At 36.7% G+C, this 19,678-nt stretch overlaps 1 protein-coding gene across 1 annotated transcript; it reads left to right on the top strand.

The window, feature by feature from the left end:
* The first annotated feature begins 14,908 nt into the window (after positions 1–14,908).
* LOC132164229 (senescence regulator (Protein of unknown function, DUF584)) lies at positions 14,909–15,860 on the top strand. Its single transcript, XM_059574691.2, has one exon. The coding sequence runs from the start codon at positions 15,031–15,033 to the stop codon at positions 15,541–15,543; it is 513 nt and encodes a 170-aa protein (XP_059430674.2). The 5' UTR covers positions 14,909–15,030; the 3' UTR covers positions 15,544–15,860.
* Positions 15,861–19,678: the final 3,818 nt, after the last annotated feature.

Genomic DNA, 19,678 nt, shown 5'->3' with positions numbered 1-19,678 from the left:
TACCTACCTTATAAAATGGAGTTCATTACTAATGCATATGATCATGAGTAACAATGATAATTCAATAGTATGGTCTACCTGAGATATTACTCATTTTCAGTAGGGTTGGCACTGTCCCGAGGGACTTGTAATATAATGCTAGTGCCCCAGCCATTGTACGCTACCGTACATTACATTAGCGGCACGACCCAGTCCGACCTCGGGTGGCCCATACCTCTAATAATGTTCGTCATGTAGTGGCCAAGTCATTTGAGAATGACTGAGCCTGATCACGAAACCATTGGATCCAAAGCCCACATAACACTCACACTTTTGATCATAAAGCTAACATGTATAGCAAGCCCATAGCAATTATACTGCAATTACCGGTATACCATGTTATACGATGCAAATTATCTTGTCTGTATTCTACATGCATGTTTCTTTACAAGTCTCACTTTCCTTAACATATTTAGCACAACGTTTTTTTAGAAAAGTTAGAGTTCATGTGCAACAAGTATACATTGTGAGAATTGTAAATATGCTTGTTTTTTGTACAAAAAATAGACGTGCAGTTATGGGAAAAATAGTGCCGAGTAATATGTGAATTAAAACTCACATGGGTCTACTAAGTCCTCCGAGTAAACCTTCAAACGTTCTGGGTCCTGCAAATCTGTGGAAAACCTTCTTTTAGTCCTAAGTCTAACTTAAAACAACCTCAAAAACATGAAAGCCGGAGGTATTGGGATGGCTTGGTTAAAATGGCATTTTCACTGAATTGTTCCTGACCATACGTCCGGTATCGAGACCGTACGTCCGCCCAGAAAGTTTCAGGTAGAACCTCATTTGTTCCAGACGTCCACTTATCCTCCCAAATCATTTCTAAACCCGTCTAAATGGATTTCTAAGACCTTCTATCTCCAAATGAGGTCACAATGCAAAAGATAATACATCTGATCAAGATAAACGCTAACTTTAACAATATTAATGTACAATCTAGCTAGAAACTAAAAACTAACAACTAAGCTAGCATTAGAACAACATAACAACTAAGTAATGAGCTAGGTTAAAGAGCGTTACCTCCATGAAGCGAAACTTCAATAACCTCCTCTCTGATAGCACAAAAGCTCACAAATCTCACAAAACACACTCACAAGGGTTATTATCAGTCTAGGGGCGAGTTACGTAGTGAACAATGCATGTGAGACTGAAGGGGGGTAGGGTTGTTGTGCCAAATACTACCTAAATTAATAGATAATAGCTAATATGTTTTAACTCGCAAGTGCACAAGATCAAAACAGTAGTATAGTGCAGCAAGTACAAGATCGTTCTCACGAAGATTGTTGATTTCGCTTGGAATTGATTAAGATATCAACTTTGTCACGAAATTGATATTGATATATTGAAAGGAAATAAAGATAAATAAAAGGTAGGGTTTTTATATCCACCACTAATCATGCTCAATAATATAACAATATGCCAATGTTTCAATCATATTATGAATACATAAAGTTTGCCAACCTAAGGGTATGGGTGTCTACTCCTTAAGCTATTGATCTCCCTAAGCAACGAATTAGGCATGGGTGTATACTCTAATTATTTTCTTTCTTAAAGAATTTATCATGGGTGTCTACTAAGTTGTTCTTTAAGAAAGCATAAATTTGTAAAAATCGACAAATACATGAGGCCTAGGGCATGGGTGTCTACTCCCAGTTTCCCATGTTGATTAACCCAAGAACCCGTGGTGAGGTTCTTTTGTTACTCTATTAAGCTCAGGACTCAATTATCCAAATTGACTTAAATAACTAATACATACCACATGCATATAATGGCCAATCACAGACATATGAGGAATTCAAAAAAAAAGAATTAATCAAGTTCAGCACCACAATATGATTATCACAAAGGCGCCAATATTTAAATATTAAATAAACGTAATTAGGGCTTCAATCTAGCCCTACTAAAGTATTAGTTACACATAATTAAAATAAAACTAAAAAGAAAAGGGAAAGAAAAAACCAAAAATAACTCCTTGAAGTAGCATTCAATTCTTCTCCCCAAGAGTTGTGTCTAAAAATGCTATCTTGAATTGTGAGGCCTAGAGGTCTATTTATAGGCTTAGGAATACTCTAGAAACCCTAGTAAACTTGTAGGGTTTAGTCCTAATGCAACTAGGACTAGAAAAACCCTAATATGAAAAGCAAAAGAAGTCTAGCCACAGTTTCTGAAATTCTCTAGCATATGGGTGCGATCGATCGCAGCCCGTGTGCGCTCGATCACACATCTGCGATCGAGCCTGCTGTTATGCGCACAAGTGCACACCTTGCTTGCTCGTCTAGATTTTCTCAATTTTGTCTTTTAAGTCCGATACTTCCAGGAATGCTTCATTTTCTTCCAATAGCCTACAAAAACACATAAAAGAAATAAAATAGTACAAACTAACAAAACTAAGGAATTAACAAATATATAACTTAAGGTTTAAAATATGAATATTTTGGCACTTAACAGTGGTATTTATAGGGGAAGAAAATCTAAAGCATTCACCAACTCCCTTGTAAAGTAGCGAACGTTCGGTACTATTGGGGCGTACGTCCGGTACTGTTTACACAGCGATCCAAAGGCTGTAGTGTACGTCCAGGTATTACCTAAAGGTTTTCCAAAAAGTAGCGTACGTTCGGATGGTCCCCAAGTGTACGTCCATGTGGTCCCCAATGTACTATTGTTAGCGTACGTACAATGGTCTCCTTGCGTACGTCCTCCACTAACGATAGGGGCATACGTTCGATAACCCTAGCGTCCATCCGATCCAAAAGTCCAAAAATACCCAAAGTGCCCTTCTAGTTGTCCTTAGTGATCCAAAGTCCAAATTAACCCTTTAACTAATCTACTTAAGCTTAGTTAATTATTTGGGTCACTACAGAGTCGGAGTCAAAGTCGGGGTCCTAGGCCTCCTAGAGCTGGGCTCGGGTCCTGCGAAGCCGAGTTGGGTAGGTGAAAAATGGAGCTACTCGGCTCGCCTTTGTCCATGCCATCGTCCTGCATTGGATCAAAACACTATCACTACTAGTTCTATAGCCCATCTAACCACAAAAGTGGTATCCTAGTCCTTGAAACTGAAATCCCCCCCTCAAGTGTCAGGAAAATGCAAGGAGGAACTAGGAAACATGGGGATGTCTGAATCTCATTGAAAGCTTGGCGGAGTTGTAAAGAGGTTGGTTTGCAGTTTGGAAATTTGGTCAAATGCTCAATAACAGAGTCTTGATCATAACTGGTGTGCTTGGTCGCAAGGGTAATTAGGTCATTTTAGACTTTAGGCAAAATACCTAAGTCAAACTGGGTGAGAGTTGGTTGGTTCTAGATGTCAAGTTTGGCTTCAATTTCAAGATCATTCAAAGGGGCAAATGAGAACACCCTTTTAGAGGAGAGGTAGACAATATCGAGCTATAAGGGGTATCTTAGTCACTTCAGATTAGGGTGAAGATGCCGAATCCGATTGGGTAAGGTTGAGGGCTTAAGGCATTTGGTGCTGTCGTAAGGTGGTCCAATTTAGTGGTGACCCTAATATGTGAGGGCACCGCGGTAATAAGAATTCGGTTCTTTGAGGCTTAAGGGTATTTTGATAATTTTGCATTTAAAGAGATAGCACCGAAATGAATAGTGCCACCTCATGGGTAGTCCAATACAACGGTGACCTCTAGATGTGAGGATACCGGGGTGAATGGGTAGTTAGAGAAATTAGGATTTAGGTCTTAGGGGTATTTTTGGTAATTTTTGAATTTGGACAAAATACCGAAATTCATTTGGGTTGAGGTTGACAGCTCGAGATGTTTGGTGCTACATTAAGGGTAATTTCTTTCAATGGTGACCTTGAGGTGCAAGGTTACCAAGGTGCTCAAACTAGGGTTGTAGTACTAGGGGCATTTTGGTCATTTTCTGGGCTTGGACAAGAATCCAAAGCCCGAATGGCTGATACATAGGTGAGGCTTTCAATCAAGCATTTTTAAGGTCCAATTCGATAATCAAACTGACCCATCAATAGAAATTGAAAATCCTCGAATTAAAGCAAAAATCCTAATTTAAGGCTAGGGGTATTTTAGTCATTTTTGGATTTAGATAAAAATTCCAAAATCCGATTGGTCAAAGATGTAGATCGGGCCTACAATTAAGAGGTTTGGGTCTCAATTGGTTATGGGGCCCAAGCGGGACCACCTAAACCAAGAATTTCGGATTTTAGGGAAAAACCCCCTAGGGTTTTGGGTATTTCGAAATTGGCCAAAGAGGTTAATGGGTTTTGTTCTCGGGTCATCATAGGGGTAATTGGGTCACAACTCATGCATCAATTGCATGGTGGGGTCAAGGAAACACAAGGATTTCGGATTTGGGGCAAAAATCCTCAAATCCGAATATGTGGTGCTTAGGTAAAGGAAATGAATTCTAACACAACCACAAGTATCCTAACACAACAAGTAAACATCTAGATGCTCAATCCTAACCAAAAATCAAAAGAAAAACGAAAATCCCAATTCAAAACCCTAGAATCATAAAATTTGAAATTTCGAATTTAAATCGGTTAGAAGCACAGGGATTTTATTCCTGACAAATGGGATGATAAAACCTTGGAGCCGAAAGGCACCCATTTGCATGATATAAATCTCATTTAGTGTGGCTATGTGATCATCATGCCTCTATATTACAAAAATAATCAAATCAAGCCCAAGCCATTCAATATTCATTGTCTATGGGATTTAGGGAATTAAAGAATATACCCAACAATAATAATTGAAAAAAAAAAAAAGTAGATTGGCTGTTGGTGCAAGTGACAGCTATTAATGTAGACATGAATAATGGAGGTCATTTCAAGTTGAAATACGCAAGTGCCATCCACCCAAATAATGACGATGCCAGAGAAGCTCCAACGTTGAACGCAACTAACCACCTTTATCTTGCGCCCCACATATAGCCCATCATACTTTATCAAATGAAAGCGAAAATCATAAACATATAAAACGCTATTCTTATCCAACCCCGCCCGCTATTTCTTATAGAGACATGTTATATATACATCTTTAATATTTTCTCGTGATTTTTTTAAAAAAAATTAACCATTGGATGTAGTGTTGGGCGTCAGTCGGTGCTAATAAAAAAAATTTTGTTTCGCCAAAATATCAATAAAGTCAAAAAAATTTTAATTTATTTGGCTAAATTTTTATCTCAACACCAATAAGTGGTCGGTAAAGTCAGTAATGTGAAAAAAATTGAAAATTATCGGGGAAGTCAGTCGGTAGGCGGTCGGTAAAATCAGTTCTTTTAACAAATTCTATTTCACCTATCAAACCGAATTTTTCGAAAGAAAAAAAAAAATGTTCGCCTATCGCCAATTGGTTAATTGGGGTCGGTAGAAGTTGGTCGGCTATTGGTTGGTAGGCGGTCGAAAGTCGGTAGTCTGTGAATTTGCCCAGGCCTTTGGATGTAGGATTCATAGGTGAGTCGTACATATCTAATAATTTTTTTTTTTTAATGTACGAAAATGGACCAAAAATGTTTTGAAAATATATATATTTCTCTTCCTTATATAGTCAAAACCTTTTGTATTGCCATTCCTTATTCTGGACAAAAGCCTCTTGTATTTCTTTCTTTTTAATATAATAGAAGAGAGAAAAACGGTAGAGGTCTCTGTTATTTGAACTTTTTATCAAATCATTGAGCTTAAGCCTTAGGGTATAAATTGCATTAAATTATTCTTTATGATATCACTGTTATCAAGTTATTGTCATGGCATGTCCAATAACTTTTTGACAAGTGTACATAGAGTTGAGTCAAAGCCAATTGTTTTTGTTTGGCCATTTTGAAGATAGGAAAAATTACATTTAACCCCCCTAAGTTATCAACATTTTTTGATTCTATCTCCAATGTGTTTTTATTTTATTATTATTATTATTATTATTATTATTATTATTTTAGAAAAACATAACATTTCATTCAGTAATACCACGAGCATAAAGCTCTTACATCACAGAGGAAAGCTCTGAAGCAACCATAGCATAAAGCTATAAGATTACCAGGTTTAGTACAAGATTCGAGACCAATCTACTAACCCATGACTAAAATTAGATTTAATACTAGATCTGTGACCGACATGCTCAACCAAATGCATAGATAGCAATTATTCCTCGACTTGGAGAGTGGAAAGACTCCCATGCCGAAACTCTTCCTCCTCGACCTGAAGACCAAGATAATGATCACATCCACAACCCAAAGGTCTGAACCAAAACTAATTAACTCGAAGGCGATATGGATCGAGTGAGAGAGGAAAGAGCCTTATTACAAGCCGAACAAAACAGGGAAACTAAACAATACCGGGAAAAAAAACATACCAAAACACAAATACATCTTAAAGAAGCAACAAAACAGGAAAATAAAACAAGAAAAGAAACAACACACTCCGATCACGCACACGCCGGGAACCGAAAACCGGAGGGGCATTGGAAGCTCATCGCGGCAAGGACGCGTCGAAAGGCCCAGTAGTGGACAGTGGGCGGCGAATAGGTGCGGAGAAGATCGGCAAAGCCGGACCTGAAAACAACCACAAATAAGACAAAAAGGGAAAAAAAAAAAAAAAAAAAAAAAACAACAACAACAATGAACCACCAAAACAGGGAAAATGAGCACAAAGCAGGAAGGCGGTAGCTAGAAGGGACCCGGACCCGTGCAGGCTGGAAACCGCCGTGTAAGGGGCGTGGGAGCTCGACGCGGTGGGGACGCATGAAAGAAAACCCTAATAGTGAGCAGCAAAGCGGCGACACAAGTTAGCAGCGACCACAAACAAAATTCGGGGAGGGGGGAGGGGTTTGAAAGAAAGCCCCCCACAAGCCAAACCCACAAAGAGCCAAAACAAGGCCAAGGAGCCCACTGCAGAAAATGAAGGCAGGGGAAGAAAAGCGGCAGGGAAGGGGCAAAAACAGAGAAAACAGAGGGAGAAAGGAGCGGCAAGGAAAGGGAAGAGAGTAGCACCGGGGTTAGGGCATCAGGTAAATAACTAGTACCAGAGCAAGGAGGACGAGGGGAGGAGGGAGGCAGCCAAACACGGCCAACCCTCCTCCCCTATGTGATTAAAGGGTTTCGCTTTTCTCTCTGACGGCTAGAGAGAAAAGAGACGAAAATGTTTAAAAATTGACAACCCCCACAATTTTTTATTTATTTATTTTTTTTTTTTTGGCAATGTGGCTGTTCCGTTAATAGATTCCGTCACTTTGGACAATTGGCAGGTCACATGTGATGCACATGGCCTTTAAGCACCAAATATACCAAAATTACCCCTACTTCACACCAGAAATTTCCGAAATGCCCCATCTTTTTTTTATAAAAATAAAAGAAATAATAATAAAAAAAGAAAGGAAAAAAAAAAATTGGGGGGTGGCTACTGGCCAAGGGGGTGGCCGGCCACCCCCCTTAGGCCATGGGGGTGGCGCACCCCCATTCTGGTCATTTGGGGGTGGCTCTTGGCCCAAATGGGGTGGCTGACCACCCCAAATGGCCAATTTTTTTATTTTTGTTTATTATTATTTTATATATATATATATATATATATATATATATGGGCTTTTTAGACTTTTTCTATCCTAAAAAATCACATGATAAGCACGTGTTCTACAACCAGTCAAAAAAGACGGAATTTTTAAAACGGAATGGTCACATTGCAAAAAAAAAAAAAAAAAAAACCTTTGTGGGTGTACATTGTCAATTTTTAAACATTGAGGGTATAATTAAAAAAGGCTAACAACTTCAGAGGGTAAATTGCAATTTTTCCTTGAAAATAAGACTACTAAACATTTTGAGGTGGTTCAGCCCTCACAAAGGTCATGTTGGGGATGGCTAAACCGCCCTTAATGGCTTTTGGGGGTGATTAGGCTACCCAACCACTCTTTTTTGGCTATTAGAGTGGTTCAAAGGTAGCCAATTCCTTTGGCCATAGGAATGGTTAAGTCACCCAACTCACCCCTAATGATACATTTATTTTTTCTTTTCGTTTTTTATTTTCTGGGCATTTTTTAAAAGAGAAACGATAGGTGTTAATAAGTTTTTCATATTTGGCACATAGTATCCTATAAATTTACTAGATCAACCATTAGATTTGTAGGGTCCACTATTGACTTATGTGGAGTTCACATAAGTCCACAAATCTAATGGTTGATTTGTAAGATGAGATGTGCCAAACATTAAAAAAAATATTTTGATCCCTAACATTTCTCTTTTCAAAATTATTTGGCGAAGTTATTTGATGTTGACTCAAAAATATGTACACATGTCAAAATGTTATTAGATATCGTGTGATCATTAGCCTACGTGTCATTACTTACCGTTAAAAAATCTAAAAGAATGATTTGATAACAATATATGCCTTAAGAAGTGATCAATTTGATGAGTTTTTTTAAGAGATCAAACCACATGAACCTCTACAATATTTTTTTGGGCTAAATACTATTAAGTCCCTGTAGTTTAACAACTTTATTTTTTGCCCCATTGATTTTGTTTTGTATCACAGATAGTACCTCAATAATAGTTAAACACGGAGATGGTACCCCTATCCAACTGTCATCCAAAATTTGATGGAAAGCCATATCAGCGCCTCTAAAAAGGCGACACATGTCCATATACATAATTAAAAAAATTAAAATTAAAATGATTAAAGACCCTTAAAAAAATTTTCACCTCCAAGGCTGTTGGGAGTGGCTCGACCACCCCCATTTGGTTTGGGGTAGCCGAAGCCATCCTAGACCAATTGATCTAGGGTGGCCAAACCACCCCAAAAAATGAATGAAAAAAAATATATAATAGGGTTGGCCCTTGGGGGTGGTTTGGCACCACCCCTAGACCGGCCAATTTGGGGTGACCAAAACCACCCCAGGCCAAACGAGGGTGGCAGAGCCACCCCCAATAGCCTTGGGGGGGTGCTTTCAGCCACCCCCATTTTGCAAATTGGGGGTGGCTGAACCACTTCAAGGGCCCTTGGTAGTGGTTCGGTCACCTCCAAACCGACCGGGGTGCCTCGAGCCACCCCTCTTTTTTTTTTTTTTTTTTTTTTTTTAAGGGTTTTTAATCATTTTAATTTTTAATTACGTATATGGACACATGTAGCGTTTTTAGAGGCGTTGACGTAAATTTTCATTAAATTTTGGATAGAAGTTAGACGGATATACCATATTTGTCTTTAACTATTATTGTGGTACCATCTGTGATACAAAACAAAACAAAAATGACGAAAAATAAAATTTTTAAGCCACAAGGGACAAAAGAGTATTTAACCCTATTATTATTATTATTATTATTATTATTTTTCTTTCTCATATACAGTTTGTTCTTTTTTGAATGAAATAATTCATTCTAACAATCCAACACCCTTGATTCCCTTTAATTATATACGTAGACTTTTGTATTTCACACTCTTTCATATTAATGATTCTCATTGAAACTTGAGTTCTTGTTTGGATCAAATAGTTTATGCAACATTTTCCACTATGTTACTTAGTTTACTACTAAAATCGAAGGTGCATGGAACTTGGGTTTGATAAGGTCCATACGAAATTACAAAGAAGGTTACAAACATGAACAATATTAATATTATATATATATATTAAATGCCTTTCGGCCCCTCATCTGCTAATAGGATTCTCCCTAAGCCTCCCACTTGCTATCTCCCTAAAAGGGTGGAATTTAATTGCTTTGGAATTTTTTTCCCAAATCCAATATTTTTTTTTATGCGAATTTGCTTTTTCTGACACGTCCGTAATTCCCTATGCATCATAACCCAATACCCACTAACCAAAAGTGGCCATTATTGCTGGCCTTAAACAATATAGTAGATTTGAGAAGTGGCGTACAGATCCATGCAAAAGAGAGAATATAGAAAAATTAGGCTCTGTTTGGCAAAGGTCGGACCAGATCGGCCTAAAAGTTTCAAAAATAAATTTTAATATTCTTATTTTTTTATATCACATCAATAACTTTTTATTAATATTCAAATAAAAAAATCACTATAAAACAAATTTTTTCACTTTTTTATACAAAATATTCTTACTTTTTTCTCTCATATCAATCAAATCTGCTATATTACCGTTCCACTCCCTTTTTCCATTCTATTGCCAAACACAGCCAAGGATAATTCAATTTAACTTTCACTATAATTAAACTCCAATTAATCAACCCATTATTTGGATTTGTTAGGAATTTGAAAATGTTGGAATAAACGGAATCATAACATAGTATAAACCATATCTTTGTTTGAAATTTTGATGCAAAAGTGAGTAGGATAAGTGCCAACATACTAGTTGCTCAATTGACATATATTTATTATAAATTGGGTTGTAAAAAAAGTCTAGTGTCATGTATTTCTTAACATGTGATAATTACACTTTTTTTTAATAGTATAGGCTTCTCACATACTTTTTTTAAAAGCATTAATAAAAATAAATAAATAAATAAAATAAAATTGTGCTTCTCATATATATACTTAAAGGAGATCTAATACTTTTAAAGATTTGTATTAAATTATCACTTATCCTAAAAGTTTAAGTTAATAGTAAGAGATCCGGCTAAAAAACTACAATATTGCAAAAAGATAGTCTCTATCATCTAGCTCTTTCTGCGCAAGACGACTTCCTTAAACATGGCCAGGGGACGCAGTAGAGCTCGACTGAAAGGAGAGAGTGAGGAGGTAAATTATAAAGTCAATGTTCAAATTCATAATCTTTGATTCTGATATTGTATTAAATGACAACTTGTTTCAAAATCTGAAGCTAATAAGAAGAAATCAAATTTTTACGACTGGATCGGAGAAATTCCTAATGCCCAATTTGTATAGATCGAGAATTTGTATCATTGCTCAATAGTTTACTCAAGTGTACAACTTTTTATGGGCAAACACTAACAATGAGCATAATATTGTATTAGTGGGTTTATTAAGTAGTGGGTTAGTTTCCTCTTTGTCTTGGATGTAGGCCACCTCCTGAAAGAAAACAATGAGTAATTATTCGAGAAAAGAGCCTTTTTCAGGTGAAACTGCAGCTACTTTTTGTTGCAAAAGACCCCATGCAAGTGGGATGAACAGATGCTGTAAATAAGTTATTGCTAAAATGCTAATCATCTTCTTATTAAAGAACAGCTAATAAGGATAGAGATGTCTGGTTATAATTGAGGCTTACATCATTAAATTGTTCCTATTTTAAATGTCTTATTCAGAACACCATTATTGGAGGATAACATTGTTTTGGTCTTGGCTTCATTGAGAATAAAAACAACTCATCAACCCGTGAAACAACAAGAGAAGCATCAAGTCCTTGTTCATCAACCCACAGATTAATCTTATTGTTGTGGGAACAAATTGTTATTCTTACAACTTTTACACATCTTTTATTTAATTATATATGCACAATAGGTGTGAAAATATATAATATTATCCATCTAACAAACATGATAAATTATTATTTGATAATAACTTTAATCAAGTTGTGGTGTAAATTTGGTATTTTGCACGTTTTAATAGGAAGCAAATACTTCAGCTTAAAAAACCAAAAAATAATATAACTCTTCACACCAAATCATTTTCTTTATCTTGACAACATACCTCATAGACAAAATATCAATTGAAAAAGCCAACAGAGCCACCGTCTTGGTTGGTTTTAGAGACTCCAATGTTGAGGGCTTGAAAGTGGGTGGAAGGTTCGATGGTGGGTGGTGAGCGTTGGGTTAGAACGAATGAAAAAGTTTATGAAATTGATTTGAATTAAAGATACAATTCTTTCATCTCTATTGTATTTTTGTATTTTTACTTGATGTGTCTAATTTCTATTGAAAACTATAAAATAGAATTTTACACCGCATCGTGATAAAAGAAACTCTCGTTATAATTTGGAACTTGAAACCCCCAACCCCATGCGAGTAACTGCAAATTTTATATTTTCCTTTTGAAGCTTTAAATTGGAAATTAAAAGGAAAAAATTATGAAATATTTGTCAAATATACTCAAAATTAGTTATATCATATTAAATAAAATAGAAGATTGAATTCTTCGTTTTTATTTTCTTGTGCGATGATTTATTTATTATGCAAAACATATTAACAGTCCCCACATGATTCAAAAATTTGAAGAAAAAAAAATGTTTTATCCTATCTGGTAAGGTTGGCAATTTTTTACACGACATGTGAATTCGAGACGAACTCAACATGAAATTAAAGAGCTAGGGTTGATGAGTCTGGCGTGTTTAACTAAATAAGTCAGGTTATGGTTGACCTATATATTCTTATATGCATGCTTCAATAGGATTCGAACGTGATAAGCTGCATAATTACAAGAAATTTTTTAGACTTATGAATCCAACACGAACCCAATACAAAATCAGATGATTGGGATTGTAGGGTTTAACCCATTTAATTAAATGGATCAAGTTATGATTGGTTTATATAATATTATAGGCATGCATCAATACGACCCAAACCCGTCACACGAACACAAATTGATATCCCTACTATCTAGGTCATCAAAATTAGTACGTTGTATTGGTGGCCATCTCTTTGAACTTCATGCTTTATATATATATATATATATATATATATATATATATATATATAAAGTCCACAAAAACTTTGTGAAATGAAGATTTTTCTTGAATTAAGTTATCTTGATGTGGACAAAATATGCATTTCACACCCATAATATATCGATCCATCGATGTTCTCGTATCAGTGCATTGGGAAAGAAATAAAAAAATGTAAGAAATTAAATAGATGACTTGTTGGCTCTTGAAAATATGATTCGACTTAGCTATTCTCGCTAAGGAAAAGTGACATTTATTCATATTATTTTGTTTTAATTTAAGATGTTTCTCTTTTTTTTAAAAAAAAAAAAAAAAACTATTCATATGCATGTTTTGTTCTTTTCAGACCATTTGCATTGACTCATGTATCTAAATTTTAACTAAAAACTTTATTTTTTATTTTATTTTATTTTTTTCTATTTTAACTATCTAATTTTCAAAAATATTATATATTCGTTTATCTAAAATCTTTCTATACTCTATTAAAATAATTTTTTTTTGTATTCATTTTTTATTTTAACAAATCTTTAATTCTTTGGTACATTGTGATCTATATATCTCTTGTTGCCAAGCTCACCACCCATTGCCTGCAATTCACGGCTCTCAAACTAAAAGAATGAGCGTGTAACACTTCAGTTTTATATTTGGGAAGATGATAAATAGCTTATATAAAGTGAATAGTTTATAAAAATAGATATGCGTGTTAAGTCCCATATTATTTAATTATTAGGTAAAATTGAGCTTTATAAGAAATTTAAAAAAACTCCAAACTCACTAGTCATTTTGAAGTCATAGTGCAGATGTAGCTAGCACTTATACCTATCCAAATTATTTTTTATCCCTAGGTTATGTAGCTAGTTTGGGAGATTCTATTTTATTTTTAACAAAAATGGCAAATGGATAAACCAATGCAAATGCTTTTATGCTTGGGCATTTGGGCTTTCTCTCTTCCTTTCGGAAACTTGTAATATTTGGAAAACATTTTTGTTGTTTCATTTTAAAAACCCAAAGAATATTATGAGGAATATTATCAAAGAAAAGGAGCTATAGCCTATAAGTGTCATTGTTAAATTAATCAACTAGACCCACGCTAGCCACAAAAAATATTCTTATGGAAGCCAGCAAAATTCATTATTGTGCAAATTGAAAAATCATCAACTCATTTGCTGGAATCAGTATGTTGTATCACCTTTTCTAATCATACACATTTCTTTTACCAACTTTATGACTTGCACTGAAACTAATCTGGACCATTTTATGGGTAATTCAATTATCAGGAATAATAGTGTCCCTTTAATTCCCCCCCCCCCCCAAAAAAAAAAAAAAAAAAGAAAAGAAAAAAAGACCGAATAATTTCTTTCTTCGCTTTCATAAGTAAAGCATGATGTTCCGTTCAACGTTCAACCATAACTCACAAACTCCACGAATAAAGTTCGTCTTACCGCGATACGATTTTTTGAATGAGATTAACGCGGTATTTTGGTAAGGGGGGGGAGATTTTCGAGTGTCGCGTTTGAGAGGACAAGAACAGGCCAGGAACAGCTGGCAGCGGGGATGCGCTAGATCCGAGCGCGCTGGGACCTACTTCACGTGCGATCATGCTCCCATCAGTTACGTGAAACAGCGAGCGGCCACGTGGAGAACGTACTTGTGCAGTTACACGTGTCGAGATCCTCGAACGTATAAACAGGACCACTCTGTCCTCTTTTGAAGGACCAGGTCGGGGTGAATCCCCTCTCGACGTCGCGACAAAACTCGTCACCGCTGGCTGTAAGAGACAAATTCGTCTTCCCAAACTGCCCCCCCTTTTTGTCCACTAGCAAGACCTTTACGTTACGCTTACACACAACACGTGCCGCCCATGTACGCTTTCTTCAACTTCGTAGAACAGACACGTGTCCTTACCAAAACCGTTCGATCGGAGGAGCCGAGAGTGCTGGAGAAAATTGCAGTTTAGTTTTGGATTTTCAGTTTATCTGGATAAAGTAGTTTTCTGTTAATTTACGTTTTGGGATTCAGTTACTCTGCGATCTATTCTATCCCGCTTTTCCTGCAGGTGCACTCAACTTTCTTTCTTTTTTTTTTTTTTTTCCCGAATAATTTTCAAGAATTAGTAAAATCACATTTAACCAAAGAAATTAAAAAGAGGATATTCCCCAAAAAAAAAAAAAAAAAAGATAAAATTCCAACGTATATACCGTGACTGAAGTGGGATTGTTAGAAAAAGCGCAGGGTGTGTTGGTAATTTCAGAAAAAGAAACTTGCAGGGAGAGAGAGAGAGAGCGCCTTATCCATTAAGCAACCCGTCCGGAGTCCGAACCTTTATAAAAGCCCGATCAAAACCCTCATTTCCAAGACCCAAAACCAACACCTTCACAGAGCGAGAAAACGAGCAAAAAACAGAGAGAGAGAGAGAGAGAGAACCTAGAAACGCAGTGTAAGCAATTTCTGAATACCTTCAATGGCAGCCAGTAAGAGCTACTACGCACGCCCGAGCTACCGCTTTCTTCCCAGTGACAGAGATCACCACACCACCATCGCGCACGACTCGGCATTCGAACTCGACGAGTCCGACATCTACAACTCGGTCCGCTCCAACTCGCCCGAGTTCCGCAAGCCCGCGCCGGTTTCGCGCCTCTCGAAGAAGTCCTCCTCCAAGCCCTCGACCGACCGCGCCGTCGCCGGCGCCACCGCGTCGTCGCTGCCGGTGAACATTCCGGACTGGTCGAAGATCCTGAGGGACGAGTACAGAGATAATCGCCGCGGAGACAGCGTCGACTACGACGACGTTGACGGCGACGACGAGTGCGAGAACGGGGTGAGGGTCCCGCCGCACGAGTTATTGGCGAGGCAGATGGCGAGGACGAGGATCGCCTCCTTCTCGGTTCACGAAGGCGTGGGGAGGACTTTGAAAGGAAGAGATCTCAGTAGAGTCCGAAACGCAATTTGGGAAAAAACCGGCTTCCAAGATTAGAAGAAGAACAAGAAGAGGAAATGGAGAAAAATCACAAATGACTGAGAAATTACGGAATATTTATTAGATTAGTTTTTTTTGTTTTGTTTTTATTTTTTTTGGGTTCCGACGGTAGGATTAGTCTCATAGATAGACCTCTTCTCTTCTTCTTCTTCTTCTTCTTCTTTTTTTTTTTTTTTTTTTCATTTATGAATTTACGTTCGTTTGATCAATCTACTCGATCAAAAGGAACATTTTGACTCTTGTAATTTTAACTTCCGAGGTTGTAATCGAATTTGCGGAGGAAAATTTGGTTTGCTTTTCCTCAAATTTTTATATATATTTTATTTTTTTTAAAAAAAAAAAAAATAGCTGTCTGGTCTTCTTTTCCAAGCTTTGAAAAGTTGAAAATGGAAATGGTTGTTGAAGTGGGGGGAGGGGGGCGGTGGGTCAATCTGGTAATATACATGGAAACTACGCCCGTTTCTTCAATGATTGGTAGGTATTGGGTTGTAAATGTGGGTGGGGTTGGTACGAAAAGCAGAGCCACAAATACGCCTCTGAAAAAATAAAAAAGAGCACAAAATGTCTACTATGCCCTTGTACAGTATGCGGTTGTGGATGGTTTTGGCGAATTTCTGAGCAATTTCCATAAACATAAAATATATATTTTATTTATTTATTGGAGAGACCCCGCAATGCGAAAGGCAATAATATGATGGGGTCTGACCTGTCAAGTGGTGCTTCTTTGTAGGGGCAGCGGATAAGGGTGCGGTGGCACTTGGGAAGGCCTCCCTGTAATTCTGGTCCTCTTTTTTTCTTTTATAGATATTCTGGTTTCCTTTTAATCTGGCAACTGGCGTAAGTTGTAACCTCGGATCCCGTAAACCACTAGTTAACAGATTGCGTCTGGATATAATGTTATCCACTTTGGATTACTATGCCAACTCCCCAGGAACACCTAATTAATTGCACGCCTCGAAAATTAAAAATCTATTTAATAGTATATATGAAATAAATGTCGACACGTCGTTCTTTTCCCTCCATTTCTTTATTATAAATTGAAAGTTTTCGGGGCGAATAAATCTGACCACGTTAATTCCTGAGGGCCAAGAGCGACCAACAGCTTAAAAAAATTTTGTTTAGTTTCGTATTGAAATCGATGGGTAAAATGGGTAAAATGGTCATATCAGAATTCAACTTTTATACAAAAACGACACATAAACATGTTTGGACAGAAAAGTCCTTCCCATCGTAATATTTCTTTACTAAAATTGGGGATGGTTTTGTCCTTATATGAATTATAAGGAAGAAACGAAAGGCAAGGCCCCGACCCCAACCCCAACCCCAAGCCCAAGCCAATAGAAAGCGAGGAGAATTCAATGGTCTTCTGTAGATAAAGCCAAAGGGAAGGGCAGCACTGGTGCTTTTAAGGCAGATCGGAAGAATACAGTCCGTTAGATTTTGTTTGGTGGGGGCCACCGATAGGGACATGTTAGTTAACCATTATTTCATCTACCAGCCCTAGCGTTTTGTTTTAGGTCGCCCGTCGTTTTCGTCGTCTTGTCTTTTTCTTGCTCTGTGGCGATATGGGGAGTATTGTAAAAGTTCGCGAGCGGTGACCCTGTTGGTCTCACCATCGGCGTCATGGAATTTTTGGTGAAGCCTGCGTCCCGATGCATAGAAATTGTAGACTTTTTTTATTCCTTGTACTTTTTCAACCTTTTTTTACTTTTCCTCAACCCGCCCTCACATTTCACGTGCTGTTGGAAATTAATTTCTGTAACTCAGACAAAGAGCGTGGGCCTGAATTAATGATACCGTTGACTAGGCGTGGTTTGCAATTTTATAAATATAGTTATTTTGATTTAGGAGAAAGTCAACGTACTCTTACAAAAATTATTATTCAATTGATAATATCTCTTTTAAATTTTAAATTATGACAATATTTTTTTAAACTATCAAAAATTGTCAATTCTTTCCTAATGAAGAAACTACCCTTAGTAAAAAAAATACAAAAAATACGAAAACTTGTAGAAAAAACCTAAATACAAAAAACAAAAATTCAAAGGGCGGCACATTTAATTTTTTTTTTTTTTTTAAAAAAAAAAAATCATTTTTATAAGAAAAAAATTTTAAAAAATCGATTTTTTTTTTGTTTAATATTTTTTTTAAAAATAAAAATTTTCGTTTCTAAACTAAAATTAAAAAATATATATATATTTGTTTAAAAAAGTTTTCAATTTAAAAAAAAAAATTAAAAATATTCGTTTTAAAAAAAATTTAAAAAAATCCTACTTTTTAATTTAAAATTTTTCATTTTAAAAAAATATAAAATATAATTTTTTTTTTTTAATTTATAGGGGTATTTTTGTTCTATTGAGAAATATATAGGGGCATTTTTATCTTTTGCTAGCCTTAAAACATTCCCAATGGAAGAGTTAAGTGTTACTTTTATCTAAAATCACTCTTCAAATGTTTAAAAAACCTCCTACATTGGATTAGCAAAAAAAAAAAATGTAAAATACATATTTGATTGGAAGAGTTAAGAAAAAAGCTAAATGTAGCAACATTTTTTAAGGAAGCCATTTTATTTTTTATTGTTTCTCTCACCTGTTTTCTCTTTTTCCAAAATCTTTTCCTACTTTTTCTCTGCATGTTCTCTTTTTTTCAAAACTTTTCCAATTTTTCCTCTCACGTGTTCTCTTTTTCCCAAAAGTTTTCTCACTTTTAATAATATTTAAATGATATAGATAAAAATATAACTAATCGGATGTGGATGCATTTAAAAATTCATTAGCTAAACTAGATAAAAGTGAGTTTTGATGAGCCATTTTGCATAAAAATTTGGCTCCTCCATTGGGAATGCTCTTAGGGGGGACATTGACAATGTTTTGGTAATTTTTTTTTTTTGGGGGGAGGGGGGGATATTATCAATTTGGTGGTAGTTTGAGGAGGGTATGTTGATTTTACCCTTCAAACTATTATAAATTGACAATTTTTATATATATATTTTAATGAATTCCGGAAATCCCATCCCTATTCCTAATCGCTTTTTCTCTTTAGAGGTTTCTACCGAAACATAGAGGAGGAGTAGTTTTTCTTCTAATCTGAAAGATTGGTTGATCAAGTTTTACTACGTTGGACGATTTGGGAGTTGAGCATCTATGGCGGAAGATCTTTCAAAACTTTGGGGGGAAGTTTTTCCCTCTTGGAGGAGGAAGTCTTAAGGGTGGAGGCATCAAAGGAATCTTTGGAAGAATTTCCTGTTAAAGAGCAAGCATGTCTGGTGGGAAAAGTAATGGCAGATAACGTTATCGGGAAAGAGATTATCTGATCCACTTTGATTAAGGGTTGGAAATCAATTAGTTCTATGTCATTCAAAGTTCTTGGGCACATGGAGGGGGTATCCGATAATATAGGCAATATTTATGAATGCTCATCCCATGCAGTTGCCAATGTGCAAGTGAGAGAGAGAGAGAGAGAGAGAGAGAGAGAGGGGGGGGCAGGGGGATGATTTTATTATGACAAGTGGTGATAAGGGGGGTAAACGTGGTACTTGTGGTGTGTATCATGGGGGAGAGTGTGGCAAGAATATCTCTCGTGTTTTTTCGGGAGGGCATACTCTAATGGACGAGAATTTTATTGAGAGGGCACCTATTGAGGAGAGAGGGGGTACGGGGATCACTATGAACAAGGGTGCAAAATTCATGGGTGAGGCTAGTGAAATTTTAACTTCGAAGGCCACATCAGCAAGAGAGGGGGACACAACTAGCAGCTATGGGGAGTAATATTCTTCTTGTTCCACAGGGGGAATTCACCGCCTTGGCGCACTAAACATTGGACCTGGAAGAAAAAGGCGAGGGGAACCTTAGGGGATAATACAGTGGATAATCACTTTATACATATCAGTGGAAGAAAAAAAGTAGCTGAGTTGGTCTGCGTAGATGATAATTCTAAGCACAGAAAGAAAGGGAGATTAAATGCGGAGGGTGTTTAGGGTACTGAAATTTTTTTCACTGAGGCTGATGTCCAGCCCAGCCAATTCCGATGAGTATTCTCAGTCAGAACTGCCGGGGGCTTGGGAACCACCGGAAAGTTTGGGACCTTTGCTGGATGGTGAAGGAGAAGAAGCCCAATATGGTTTTCTTATTAG

This window comes from Corylus avellana, chromosome 8, assembly GCF_965113065.1.
Source record: "Corylus avellana chromosome 8, dhCorAvel1.hap1.2, whole genome shotgun sequence".
Classification (NCBI taxonomy): Eukaryota; Viridiplantae; Streptophyta; class Magnoliopsida; order Fagales; family Betulaceae; genus Corylus; species Corylus avellana.
This window is presented reverse-complemented; position numbering and strand designations above follow the sequence as displayed.

Bases quoted from the DNA above. Each gene is read 5' to 3' on its own strand.
- LOC132164229 (XM_059574691.2), top strand. From the start codon at position 15,031: ATGGCAGCCAGTAAGAGCTACTACGCACGCCCGAGCTACCGCTTTCTT.